A 15,010-nucleotide genomic window follows, 5' to 3' on the forward strand; every position below is an offset into this window, starting at 1 on the left:
TTTATTGTTGAAAACTAAGCTTGAATATATTGTTAAAGACATATATAAATATATTAAGCTTGAAATATATTATTCGAATAATTTTTTCCTTTATATATAATTAACAAACGGCTTTGATTATTAAGTTAAAGCAAAAAACATTCTATTTTTTTTTCTTTTGATATATAAGTTAAAAACTGTGACGAGTAGCTATATATAAAAGAAAAAGTTATTCAAATAATATATTTCAAGCTTAATATATTGATATATGTCTTTAACAATATATTTCAAGCTAACTTTTTTTAAATATTTTTCTGTCAAATACGATATTATCGATTGACAGAAAAATCGATTATTTTTATATTTGTATATTTAGACCAAGTATGTATTATGAGGTAATTGCAAAAAAATCAAATGCTTTAATCAAATATAACAAAAATTAATATATAATATATAGGTAATTGTGATATAGAATTTTTTTTTCTTTTTTTTAGTAAATCATTTATAGAAATGTTACTATAGTTGACTAAATCGATAATAATTCCTGTTTTAGATCATATGTATACGTGCACCTTCTTCATCACCTAGGCAATAAATAAACATGAAATGGAATCGATCTAATCAATCGTAGTTGAATTATCATTCTCAACTTCTAGAATTGTTTGTAAAAATTGTAAGAAACAACTTGTTCAGCGATATGTCTGATTTAGCTAAAGATTTATTAATACAATATTATGGGTTTGGTGCAGCATCGAGTGGTAAAAAGTTTCTCTCGATACATCGCAATATCGAAAGGGTAAAAGACGAAGACGAAAAACAGGTTACTGAGCAACATTCTTTAACCACCAATGATGAGAATGTGGCCAATGAAGAGTTTCAGGTAATCAAAATTGAATATTTTATCTGTGCATTTATTTATAAAATATTGATAATTCTGTTCCTTTTATTTTGATGAAATATTTTTTTGTATAATTTTTTATAGAATTAATAATCATTCATCGATCAAAAATAGATTTATTTCATTTTTATTTAATATAAATTATATCTATTATATATTCTAATATCTTTTTTTTTTATTCTGGAGACATTTATAATATTTTAACTATAATTAATAATACATTTCTAAATATTATCTATTATAATACTATAATAAATTTTCATTTTTACAATTTTACAATTAAATTATCTTTTCTTCTTCTACAACTAATAATCATTTATATGTTCAAGAGATGGAATCATTGTTTTTTATTTATTTCTTTAAATATATTATATATTTTAATATGGATACACTGTGAAAATATTTCATAATTTTTAATACAATTTTCCTAATAAAGAAAGACATTGAGGAGGATCGAAAACTTAGTATTGGAGACAATTTGTATCCACAATCCTCGCAAGTTTTAAATAACTTGGAAGATACATATGACAATAATGAAAATTTCGACATAAAAGATATCGACTTTGGTCCGAATATTCTTTGTAACACTCTCGAGAATGTATCATCTAAACAACCATATGAACAATTATCTGATATATCAGATATACATTTACCTGAGCAATCAACAAATGATGTTTCTTCAAATTATATTAAAATAAATATTGAAAATCCAGGTATTAATACTTATATCAAATATTCTATATTTAACTTAAAAAAAATTATATCTTTTATTATTATCGTAGAAATAGAAATAAAAGATGACATGAAAGATGCAAAGAAAGATGAATTGGAACTTATCGAAGACACATTTTCTGACGAAGTTTCAGAATATTCTTCCTTGTCATGTAAAGAATCAAAAACATTTTTGAAGAGTAATATAAGTTTAACGTCAAATGAATCTATTTCATCGCCATTAGTACCAAAAAAGGAACCTATTTACAATGACATGTTTGCAGATTTTTCAAATACAGATTTAAAACAATTTCCTATTGCGATATTAAACAACTTTTCACAATTAAGGGTAGCTTAATTTTTTCAAGTAATTGCACTAAAATATTAGCAAAACAATTAGTATAAGCTTCTTTGATATATATATATATATAATTTTAAATTTTGAATATATTTTTATTGTTTTTAGATGTTATATTTGTCAAACAACAATTTGATCGAAGTTCCTAATGAAATTTTCACTTGTTTAAACTATCTACAGTGGTTAGACATCAGAAATAATCAAATTACTTTTTTGCCAGTTAGCATTAAATGGCATAGCTGCTTAGAAACGATTTTACTTCAAGGAAATAAAATGAAGGAATTACCATTGGAACTTTGTTAAGTTTAAATTATAAATCTTATTAATTATATTATTTATTTACAATTTTTGTATCTTTTAAATAATATATATTAATGATTTTATAATAATATAATATGCAATAATTTTATAATAATATACGAGACATAGAATTAAATTATATTGTAAATGTAGATATTAAGAATATCTAATATGTGATAAAGATAGTTATAAAATTAACTGTAATATATTTAAAATTATTACATTAACGATATATTCATTTTTCTGAAAATAATTTATTGTGTAAAAAATTTAAAACACGAAAATACTTAATCTTGTTTTAGGCACCCTATCAAATCTAAAAAATCTTCAAATAGCGGATAATCCACTTATCATGCCACCGCAAGATATCGTAGCTTCCGGTTGTGCTACCATTTTGGAATTCTTACGAATTGAATGGAATAAATTATATCCTGATGAATGGATAGAACCCAGAAAAAGTAAATAATTTTAGTTTTGTGAAAGAATTCATATAAATAAATTTACAATTATTTAATATTTAAAAAGAAATGAATATTTTTGAGAAGAATATAGGAATTTATTGTAACTTTAAGCTTCATTAAGTAATATAATTTATTGATTTTTTTAAATATGTAACATACAATATATATTTAAATAGATAATTAATAGTGATACAAGAATTGATTTAAGAAAGGATATAAGAAAAGATTCATTTTTAATATTTTTTAATTTGCAATAGAAAATAAAACGAATAAATATTAAATAAAAAATAAAATAAATTAAAAAAACGATATTTAAAATATTTTTATTTGTTATTTCAGATAAAATTGAACCAAAATTATCAACAATTCTATGTTATCAATCTCCACGAAAAAATAAAAAGAAAATAACATCATTGAAGGATACCATGTATAATAGAAATATAGCTATAAGCGAAAAACGTAAATTATATAAGCCAAGTAGCAGGTACTACGATAAAAAATTAACATCTATGAATGATAATTGTTCTTTAAAAAAAGAATTCAAAGAATCTTTTTTTAACTTTTATTTGCAAAAAATAACTAATTTCAAAATCAATAAAAAATTGAAATATAATTGTGAAAAGACAAAATGCGATAATTTCAAAATTATAAATACTTTTAACAATAAAGCAGATGATTATATTGATGTAATGATAAATAATAATAAAATTTTACGTTTGATGGGCTCATCTCCAAGATCTCTGTATGTTAGAAAAAATGTAAAAATTTTGAAAACTTATAGTAAATCAACAGAGAGAGAATGTAAACAGATTAATAGAATGAAAATACCTGTTCTTGCGCAAATAAATAATATTTCATTCAGAAAAAACAAAAAAAAATATATAAAAGATGATATAGAAAATATTGAACATATTTTCGATATTGTTACTAATGATGGAAAAAAATTTAAATTAAATCCTATGAAATTAAACGATTCAAATTGGATACTTTCATATTTGGAAAATTATTTAGGGTTAAATAAATAATTAGATTATGTACTTAAAAAATAAAAATAAAGATAAAGCATGTCATGAAAAATATAGAAATATAGAAATAAATAATAAATAATAAATTAAAAATAAATAATAAATTTGTTTAATATTATTATTTTACTTTTAATTAATATCCCATTTTTTAATAATTTTTTAAATTAAATTTCTATAGTTTATATATTATATTGTAGTCGTATAATATGTATATTTAGCATTTTTATGATTAATTTTGATTTTTAATTCGTTTAGATGTGAAAATAAAGGTGCAAATATTATAATGGAACATCGATTATTATGGTTTTCCAAGTTAAGAGATATAATTGCTAAACAAACTGCAACAATCCAAAAAATAAAGTAAGATATGATATATTTTTTTCTTAATTTTAATAATTAATTATTAGCCTTCTTAAATTTGCTATTATCTTATTACTTTAGAGATGAAAATTTTTTAAAAGAATGGAGGCGGGATAAAAGAAGTTATACCAAAGCTATGCAGAAGGCAATGAAGAGAAACGAAGGTATATATTATAAAATGAATGTTATTATTTTATTATTTTTATATTAAATAATATATTTATTTAATAGATGATATTCCATTTGATATTGATGTTGAAGATTATGCTTCTATATTCAAACAAAATTCTAAATTGGTGAGATAGGATTTTTACCTCTTTTTATTCTCTTTTTCTACAAAGTTTTACAAAAATTTTATTGAAAATCTATTAATTTAAATTATAGAAAAACTTGAGGTCAAAGAAAAAAGACAAACAAAGATTTTCATCGCCTATGTAAGTAAAAAAATTTATATTTATAAAATTATAAATTATAAAATATTTTATAATCTATGAGATAATAAAAAATATTATATAAAATTAAATAAAAACTTTGCAGAGATATTAACAAGAAAATTAACGAATTGTTAGAATCCTTAAATAAACTGGAAATAAATACTACGTGTGAAATAAGTCCTAGAACTAAACAGAACTTGTATAAAAATGAAATAGAAAAGGTACTTAGATTATTTTTTTATATTAAAATTTTAATAATCAAGAGGAAAATACGTTCTTGTTAAATGGTATTGAATCTCATGCATTTTCTTTGAAATTTCAGATATTACAATTTCAAAACGAAATTCAGAATTTGCGAAAATACAATGAAGTCAATGAACCATATAAAGTATCATCGCAAAATTAAAATTGCAATGATATCAATATCGATATCTTTCCGATTACACCAGGGGTATCAGTCTTGACATGTTTATTTAAATAAATCAATAGTAATCACATATCGTTTCAATAATATTAATTACGCATTCAGTACTTAATATACGACGAGACAACTGGAAATATTATTGTACGCACATCGTTTCTTTTTATTATTTAAAAAATATCAAAAAGAGAAAACACGTATTAAAAAAGTTATCTATTATAAAAAAGTTATGCATTCGAAAAATGATTTGTATTAAATACAGAACTTTCATGTAAGAATGTGCAACATATTTTGTGTGGCAAAAAAGTACATATAATTAATAAATCATAATATAATATATAAAAATAAAAAAAGAAAGTGACAAAATATATAAAACATTTTTACTTTCCAGCCTTCCCGTCTACACAACCCTTTTTTCTTTGCTGTTTTTGATGTAAGATCGTCGCAAAAATATATGGCGAATATAAAAATTCTACAAATTGGATAATCCGAATTAAAATAGATTTGATAATTACGAGAACAATTTGCATGTTGATCGAAACTTTTTTTTTCTTTCTTATACATGGCACCAAATATTTGATTCATTCCATATTTAAAGTCGACACTCTTAGTCCATGATACAATTGTTTTTTAGTAGTACTGTGATCAATAATAATTATAAGGCAAATATCTAAGATTTTTATATTTATTTGAATTTCTTTTCGCGTTATGTATCTATATGTAAATTTACCTTATTCGGTAATTACTTTCTATCTTGACTCTGTACATTTGATACATTGACGCATACAATGCGATACGAACAACTAGCTTGTTAATTTATAACTAATAATATAAGGACTTAACCATTATTACTAATTGTTAGTGTTGAATACGCATTATTTGTTTTCTTTTGAATATAAATAATTTTTATGTATTTATAAATGAATCGGTTATTTGCAATAGGATAGAAACTTATTATCATTAATAAAGTAAGCAACAATATAAAACATAACATGTACGTTTCGAATGTTTTTGTGATAAAATTAGATTAGCAAATAGTTAGTTGTTTCCGGACGTGTGAGCACTAATGAAATAATCAACATTTTCTAAACAATTCTATATATATATATATATATATATATGTATCACACGTTTCGTGGCACACATACACGCGTATTATATAATACGATTGTAGAGCCAATTAGGAATCATTAATTATACCGACATTCATATAAACAAGAATAACATTAATTAGGATGGATATATTAAACATAAAAAGGCCTCGCGATAGGCATATTAAATATTAATTATGTACATATTTCGAAGAGAACATTTTGTGATTGGGCAGTACAATACCTATAGATTAGGTGATTTTCTTAGAAACGCGAATCCAATGTTAAAACTAGTTTTTGTATTATTTTTTTTTTTTTTATAGTGTTTCAGTAAAAGCGAACCGATCGAAGTTTTTCTATCTTTGACTCACAGTTTTTTCGCCATTTGCGTGTGTAGTTTTTATAAGAAAATATTTTTCAATGTTAAAAAGCTTCGATTAATTCATTAATTGAACACACATACTGGTATTTTCTTTTTTTTCATCGTACATCATTCATCACGTATATACATTCTTCAAACTTTAAAAAAAATTTCCTATTAACATACAAGCATACTGGATATACTGAAATCTCATAGCGATGTACAACATAAATATAAAATTAACATATTTTCCTTTACTATTTGTTTCTTGTTTATCTCATTTAAAGTTTACTATTGCACGTTTTACACTTTCTTTTTCATATTCTCCCCACTCAATACAACATATATTTTGTTGTATATACATTGCATGCGCATATATTTTTAAACACATTTGGATGAGTTTCGTTTTCTTTTGTTTACGATTTAAAAAAACAGAATTTCATAAGATTTTTAAAAAAGAATTACAAGTTACTAAAAGTTACATAATATAAAATCTGTCTGTTATTCTCTTCCATTCCTAAGAATGTATTTTTATCGAATTCTGTCCGTTGTACGAAAACTCACAATAAAGACAGAAAGCTTTTCCAAATTGTTAGATAATAAATAGATTTCTACGTTATTCGAAACTTTGTTTCAAAATCGTAGAATCTTTCTTCGAAGATGGTCCAAGCAGATACACTTTATTCACAAAAATCACTGGTGTACTCACTCTTTGTTAGAAACTTCTACACATGGTTTTGATTCCGGGATGTTCTTCATGTGCTGGATTTAAATCAACGAAACCAAGTTTACTATAAAATTCGTGAGATTCTTTGTCAGTGCATGACATTGTTGTATGCACACCAAATGAACCTAAATAAATTTTTTTTTATAAAATATATTATTCCACAAATAATAATATATAAAACTATATAAAGTTATTTACCATTTGCTCTTAGAGCCGCAAGAATACATGTAATTAATCTTTTAGGGACAGATTGGTCCGTTACACTTGGTAACACAGCGCATAATAATTTCGATGGATGTTGTCTACATAATTGATCAGACACATCCGGAACAAATGAATGGAAATAACGTATGGCATCCTAGAATTTAACATTAAATTAATAGATTGTTGATTAATAGATAATTTACAATATTTAAATAATTAAATTATAAAAAAATACCTGAACATTTTGTGATAAGTCATTGATATTGTCATCCAAAGGATATTTCATTCGCAACTCAGGAATCCAAGAAACTGCTAATTTCTGATAATATGATTTTACATTTAAGGCAGCCAATGCATAACCTACTATTCCACTCTCATCTTCAACTATCATACACAGCTCTGGACTTAAAGTTAGGAAACCTCCAACTAATCTGTTATCAAAATTCAATATTTACAATTCCGTATTTTAAAAAAATATTATTCTTATAATAAAAATATCATTTTTACCGATCTGCAATGGCAGATGATGTTACACAATTGCAAATTTTATTGCATACAGCATAAACTGCATCTTCGTCACTTGCTAAATAAGGCCTAATTGTATAGATTTTACTACTGGGCACTTCTGGTGCTTTATAAACAAATAAATCATTTCCACTATCTACTGGAATTAATCTCTGCAAAATAAAATTAATATTAATTTTCTTTGTCTTTTCTTCTTTTTTTTATTAACATAATCATAATTTCTTCTAATATGTTTATATTAATTTTTTTTTTATTAAATATACCTGTAGATCAGCCGTAAGTCCTCCACGGAATACCCATGGCTCTTGATCTCCACTCATAAAAGTTTCTTTCCAACCATTCGAGAACCCTATCCCAAGACACAAGTTTTAATAAAGTAAAATACGAAATATTATGTACGCGCGATTATGCAATTTTTTTTTAAATTTATGAAATGGCCTCCACTGCTCTGAATACTAATTTTGCTTAAAATTTGTAACATGCATATAATAAATTTCGATCAATGGTGTTCTAAGTTTCCTTAAATAATATTAAATAAATAAAATTAATATTGTTCATATTATTATATCATTATATTATTTAAAAATTCAAAAGAATTGTATTTGTGAAATAAAGAAATCCATTAATCGAATACAAAAACTACGGTGCACCATTTCATTAATGAATGAAATTATATATAACTTAATCATGTTTAAATTGATTATTTATACATTCATTAAACAATTTTTAAATAAAAAAAGAAAAAATTCATGAGGTATTTTGGGAAATAAATGTCGTTAAAGGAAGATTATATTTATATATGTTTCAACTATAGAAGATCATATATAGTTTAAACCAATTATGATCAGAGTAAAAATATAATAATAAAGGAATTAAAAATTGAAGAATGTTGCACCAAAGTTCGCGCAATGACAAATTCCTGAGATAAGGAAAAGGAAATGGGATTAGGAAAATGGTAATCCAGTTTGCCAAAATGCGCCTGAAATAAAACTCCTATTACTCCTGAAAAGAAGCAGTTTCTGGAACTAAAAGAAATTAGTACAGGCAAGTTGGCAAAAGGAGGATGTATTCCTGGTCATTCACAATTTACAAAAGATGCCTTTCATAAACGCAATAAAAATTTTTTTAATAAATTTTATCAAATTTTATAAAAAATAAATATCTTTAAAAATTCTAAAAAATAAAATAGAAGCATGGAAGATACAACTTTGGTTGATTGTGTTTAACCAGTATAATTCTCAGGAAAAGCTTTCAACATTTTATGAAATTCTCCTAACTTCGCCAATTTTGTAAAAATTTTAGATGGACTTACTTCACATGCAAAAATTATTACCATGTAAAATTTTTTGAAAAAGTTATTTTTGCAAATAAAATGAAATTTGCATTATTATAATTTTAAAATATATTTGATATGAATATATCAATGAATTAAAGTGCAATTACAGACACAAATGCCAAAAATAAAATAAAAATTGAACAATATTAGCAAAAAAAATATTTTACAAAAACTTTAATAAATGTTTTGTGTGAATTTTTGCAAAATAAAAAAGTATGTCCATCACGTATCAAACTACGTTAATATTATAAATATTTGTGTTGAATACATATAGATTCTTCAAGGCATCAGAAGGCTGCTTCTACGCGCAAATCTCTTGCTTATATTAATTATAATGTTCTTTTACAAAGCTTCAAACGCGAATTGAAATTCTGTTATAATTTTCACCGGTTTGAAGCTTTGCTAGTCGCGCGCTTTTTGTTGGATTACTCAGACTGGTGAATCGCATACATGTGTAGCTTCCCTGGGTAAACGTTGTCATCGTCGATGGGAATCTGCCAAACGCTATCAACAAGACAAAAAACACAGAAACGCACGTTAGTCAGTGAATTAAAGCTGAATTGTTCCTCATACATTTATATTGCTGACAGAAATTATTGGCTGCAAGTATTATCTTTATCTCTTGTATAATATATGTTATCATATTGAAATGTATAAATTACTTGTGAAAAATGAATGCAACAAATAAATTTCTGCCAAACATTATCTGTGAAAGAAAGTCAGCCAATATGTTAATAGCTGGCACAAGGTTATTTAAAACATGGTATTTGTTCAGGTCCACATAGATGCTGTTAAATAATTTCCCAGAAAGTGTTTGCTATGAAAAATCTTTCCGCCGAATATTCCGCTAGAAAGTCACATCAATTCTTTGTTTTCATTATTTATTTTATTATGATAAAAAAAAATAAGACTTATATAATATTTAAATCACGATATGAAAATTATATAAAATCAAAGAAAAAATGAGAAATGCTGTGACATTCTTTATTTGCTAATAAATGTATAAATTTATAGGAAGCCGTTAGTCGATAAATAAGAAAATTATTTTATAAAAAGTTAGATGTAATTGAAAATAAAGAAATTTATTTTAATTACTAAATAAGATAGAAAGTTTGTGTTCTAGTTTCTATACAAATATAAAAAATTATGTTTGGTACAATTATGTATAAATTCAATTATGATTTTATATTAGAAATTTTTAGAAAATATGAATGTATATAACAAGAACAAGTTTAATTTATATTTTGATTTTGTTCTGATTTTGACTTACGGCAACCCTGTTTGTTTGTTTACGCGCGCCATATAATACATTTGATTCTAAAGCGCAGAAACAAATGTATAAATGCAATTTCATAGATATGCGATCTATGAAATATTTCGATTTCAATTATTACTGATGTATTTTGATTATTTAAAAAGTAATAAAATTATTGAGATAATTTTTAAAAAAAATTACTGAATTTGTAAAACTTCTTTCTCAATTTTTTCAAATTTGTGTATATATATATATATACATATAAATAAATAAATAAATAAATAAATAAATAAATATATATATATACATATATATAATTATCATTATTATAATATTTAATATTTTATAAAATTGTTGTATTCGTAAAATAATAATCTTAAAATATTTATTTTTAAATAAAAATGATAAAATTCATTTTATTAAATAAGTTTATTATTTAATAAGTTTAATATATTTCTATATATATTAAAAATATAAATAAATTTTTCTTTTTTAAATTAATAAAACATCAGTAACTTATGAAATCAGTAGCTAATATTTTTTGCATGTTTTGTATAAATTATGTCATTTTACAAGGAAGTGCAGTGTAATATAATGTAACCAATTTAAAGATTTATGAAAATATTTTAATAAGTTTGGAAAAAATATATGAGAAATAACATGTATAAAAAATATTTTTGTATTCAATATTAATATATTAAAAGATATTTTGAAATTTGTATATTTCAAATTTTTACAAAATTATAAACATTAATTACTAAAACATGTAAAAATCATAACTTAATTTATGAAGAAAAAAATACATCTTTCTTGTAAAAAGACAAAACGAGTGAGTTAAAAAGACGGATAGAGCATTACACTTACCAATACTCGAGACACTTTTGTTCTGAAATATAAGTATAGGTAATAAATTATAATACTTTTGAGAAAAATTAATAACAGCACTCATCTGTAGTATAACAAATACAACTACACAATCTACTCATTGTGATATAATATAAAAAATAAAGAAAAAATAAAGTATAATGATATATTTATATGATTTGTAATTATATATTGCAGTATAAGTAATTTTTTTATATTTTAATCATTGTACCAGCATACTAGCATTTTGAATTAACTTTCTTCATATATTATAATATTACTATTTCTAAAAATACAATTACACTTAAAAAATGAATAATATTTAAAAATATATAGACTTAAAAATTGTATTTTAATTGAAATATTTTTAATATTATTTTTACTTAATTTAAAAAATTTTTTTTAATTTCTTTTTTTTTAACAAACTAACAAAATTTAACAATGTAATGATGACTAATTTATTTTATTATAAAAATAAAATATAACTTACCCAACCATTTCACATAACTGTTTAAGAGAGACACGACTCCTCGCATGTCCCACACATACGAATATAGATCATATAACAACTCACGATTATTACAGTGCGTAAGTCTCTGAAATAATCTATTTACAGCATTGCACATATCATTTAACTTAGCTGCCCGTGTATGCCATTCTTCGATCTAAAATTTTACAATTTGTAAATTTTGTATATATATTTAAATTATAGTATATTGATAAAAGAATTGCATACATCAGATTCAGATGCAGTTTGATCCTCTTTTGATTTTCTCATGACGACGTGAGCATTACTTTTTAACCAATTAAACTCTTGCAATAATTGGATACCCTGACCACCATGTTCAAATGGCAAATAAAAAAGATCGCATAAAAGTGATAGATCCTCTTGCGTCAATCGCTTATCGACATCGATCGAATCCTGTGATTCTTGATCTATATTATCGCCGTTGTCATGATTTTCGTTATCATTTTCAACAATCATTTGAGTACCATTTACAACAGGAGAACTGCCATCTACTTCTACTTGCATACTACCAGATGCTTCACTACATGTCTGTATAACAAAAAAATTGCATAAATTTCAAAAATTTCTATGCTAGGATATTTAAAAAGACTTACAGAAGTATTTTCTACCATAACATCATCCTCTGTTTGAATTTTAACTGCATGTGCTGGGGAATTATTAGGTGTTGTGTTACAATCCATTGGTTCCATGGATGATAAAGTATTTGAATTTGGTACATTTTCCACAATACTAGAAATTGATGGAATAATGGGTTCACTAACAACAGTTGTTTCAGATACCAAAGAATTCATGACAGGACCGGTGGGAGGTGGCACATAATTATCAGTGGTTGTTACATTTGAGCAAACTTCAGCCAATGCTTGAAGATGATTGGAATTATTTACTGGAGTAGGCGTTGCAGGGACGGTAGTAGTAGTCGTCGTTGACGTGAGACTCATACATGTATTCACAGAGGGAATTATTGGAATTGGTATTGTTGGAGCAACGCATGGTTGTGGTTTTGCTATAACACCCCATGCGTTTCGTTTTTTGTTAAATTCCACTAACCAATCGTTAATGGCATTTTTTAAAGCGTGTCGAGGATGATATATATTTGGAGACATTGTTGAAGGAACATCTTCACCAAGCACTCCATCTTCCGTTTCAGTCTCTAATTTTATATCAGCTGATACAGTATCGTCTAGAATATATATAACAAGATATAATAAAATAATACAAAATACGTTTAATGCGTTTCTTAATCAAAAATAATTGATATTTACTTAAGCTTAAATCTCTTTTGCCATCAACATTACATCTACTCCATTGAGCTAATGTGTGAATTGCTATAAAATTTGCTCCATATTCACAATTAGGATTAGTTAAAACACCTCTCAGTTTAGGTATTAAATCAGGAGATCTACCAGAATATGGTCCTAAGAATACACGTTTTTGATCATAATCATTGGCATGTAAATTATCCCATATAACTGGTGGCCTTCTCAAAACTTCTGTGATTTCTTCAATAGATTCAACAGTTAGAAGTCTAGATATTACTTTAGGACCAGTCCACATTATATCAATTTCTTGGGCCAATTTACTACCAAGTGTATTTAAATATTCTGATGATGCTACATTTGGCATTGCTCTAGTTGCACAATATTGTGTTGGGCACAATAGAAATCGGGGTTGACCAAGATGATGGAAAATATCATTTGTAACAGAAACCTATAAAAAGATTATTCAAATTAATTAGAAATAATATATTTACGATACGTTATAATATATGTTAATTAGTTTACTTAATACATTACTTGTGCATGAGCAAAAGATTGAAATACTTCCTTATCTGCTTCACTCATTTCTGGTTCTATATCATCGAATAATAATGCAAATGCAGTACAGCCGAATTGACTAACTTGCTCTAATTTCCTTTTTAATACAGTAACTTCTTTTACACTTGAATATGTGATATCCAAACCGGGTGATAATGCATAATAAAATGTAATGCCACATTCTCTTGCAGCTGTTATTAATCCTGTTAAATGTTCAGCTTCTTCCACTGTATATAAATCTCTCCAATATGCACGATGCTTATAATCATCTTTTGGAGCATATAAATATGAATCCATTCCCCATTTTTTTAATCTGAAAATTAATAAATGAAAAGATTTGAAATAATATTATAAATATTATTTTAAAAATTGAAAAAAAAACTGATTTAATATATTTACTTTTGAAATAAATCTTTTCTTTGTTCTGTGGTCCAAGGTCGCCCATAAAATCCTGAAATATCAAAAAATATATTTTATTCAAACAATAAGAACTACTGTAATGAATAACGCATTCCAATCATTCCCCCTCCTACGCAAAGCCATCACAAACGATGATTACAATACGTATTACATAGAACAGAACAGCCGTTTATGTACCTTCAACGACACCGCAAATAAAATTGTCGTTTTTCGTATTTATATTTGCGGCCCCATTTGTCTCCGCCATTGCGGATCACAAGAGGCACAATTGTTTAGTATAGAACTACAAAAATGGCTATAGTAGTAGTCCGATGCAAAATGCTCTCGTTTCTTGAAAGAACGGAAAAAGTAATCGTTGCAAATACTATCTTCTTTGCAACACAATCTTGTTCTACGAACGTCACGACAGCATTACTCGTTTTCTTCAGGAAAAAAAAAAGTTTATTCGGAACGATACAATTCCGATATAATAAAAACCTCGTCTCTCGTATACTGACAGACTGCACCCGCTGTCTGATCGATACTAAACGATTTCTCGATCCATCGACTATACGCAGAACGATTAACGGAAAGCTCTGTTGGATAGTGGCGACATCTGAAACTTAAATCAAGAATACGTGTTCGAACGTGCAAGACCTCTGTCTATACTTTGTGAAATTTTTGTGTTTATTCGAAGAATATTATCAGTTTTATTGTGTATTCAAAGTTATTGCAATTTTTGAGTGTAAGTAAATGTGATAATAAGATAATCGATAATAACAAAATATAATTTTGTGTATTTATTATGTGATAAAAGCATTCTTTATTTTTCCTTGTAAATGACTCTAAACTAAAATTAAAAAATGATTTATTATTATTCATGATAAATATTTACTTTAAAGAAAATATTTCTAAAAGAATAGAGATTATAAATCGCAATCAGATTATATATTAATTA

General features: G+C 25.0%; 2 protein-coding genes across 3 annotated transcripts; one reads left to right on the plus strand and one right to left on the minus strand.

The window, feature by feature from the left end:
* Positions 1–561: 561 nt before the first annotated feature.
* On the plus strand, positions 562–5,023 carry LOC100867601 (uncharacterized). Its single transcript, XM_031915439.2, has 12 exons — positions 562–859; positions 1,314–1,590; positions 1,660–1,937; positions 2,055–2,244; positions 2,549–2,704; positions 3,047–3,191; positions 3,988–4,092; positions 4,174–4,256; positions 4,324–4,388; positions 4,477–4,526; positions 4,630–4,747; positions 4,849–5,023. The coding sequence occupies exons 1-12, from the start codon at positions 677–679 to the stop codon at positions 4,930–4,932; spliced, it is 1,734 nt and encodes a 577-aa protein (XP_031771299.2). The 5' UTR covers positions 562–676; the 3' UTR covers positions 4,933–5,023.
* Oga (O-GlcNAcase) lies at positions 4,526–14,598 on the minus strand. 2 transcript variants are annotated; one of them, XM_012484378.3, is made up of 13 exons: positions 14,251–14,598; positions 14,053–14,104; positions 13,633–13,966; positions 13,102–13,546; positions 12,433–13,019; positions 12,047–12,367; positions 11,801–11,975; positions 9,642–9,695; positions 8,119–8,204; positions 7,838–8,007; positions 7,566–7,761; positions 7,325–7,484; positions 4,526–7,251 (listed from the first exon to the last, which is right to left on the minus strand). In XM_012484378.3, the coding sequence occupies exons 1-13, from the start codon at positions 14,318–14,320 to the stop codon at positions 7,115–7,117; spliced, it is 2,787 nt and encodes a 928-aa protein (XP_012339832.2). In that variant the 5' UTR covers positions 14,321–14,598; the 3' UTR covers positions 4,526–7,114. The 2 variants fall into 2 exon arrangements, with proteins under 2 accessions (XP_012339832.2, XP_012339834.2); XM_012484380.3 differs by lacking the exon at positions 9,642–9,695.
* Between the last annotated feature and the right edge of the window lie 412 nt (positions 14,599–15,010).

The sequence above is a fragment of the Apis florea genome, unplaced genomic scaffold, assembly GCF_048593485.1.
Source record: "Apis florea isolate Af1SG1 unplaced genomic scaffold, ASM4859348v1 contig_3741_pilon, whole genome shotgun sequence".
Lineage (NCBI taxonomy): Eukaryota > Metazoa > Arthropoda > Insecta > Hymenoptera > Apidae > Apis > Apis florea.

Excerpts from the sequence above, each read along its gene's own strand:
- LOC100867601 (XM_031915439.2), top strand. The coding sequence starts at position 677 with ATGTCTGATTTAGCTAAAGATTTATTAATACAATATTATGGGTTTGGT. Across the intron at positions 1,591-1,659 it reads AATAAATATTGAAAATCCAG|AAATAGAAATAAAAGATGAC; the intron begins GTATTAATACTT and ends TTATTATCGTAG. Across the intron at positions 1,938-2,054 it reads ACAACTTTTCACAATTAAGG|ATGTTATATTTGTCAAACAA; the intron begins GTAGCTTAATTT and ends TATTGTTTTTAG.
- Oga (XM_012484378.3), bottom strand. The coding sequence starts at position 14,320 with ATGGCGGAGACAAATGGGGCCGCAAATATAAATACGAAAAACGACAAT. Across the intron at positions 7,485-7,565 it reads ACTTATCACAAAATGTTCAG|GATGCCATACGTTATTTCCA; the intron begins GTATTTTTTTAT and ends GTTAAATTCTAG. Across the intron at positions 7,252-7,324 it reads TGCGGCTCTAAGAGCAAATG|GTTCATTTGGTGTGCATACA; the intron begins GTAAATAACTTT and ends AAATTTATTTAG.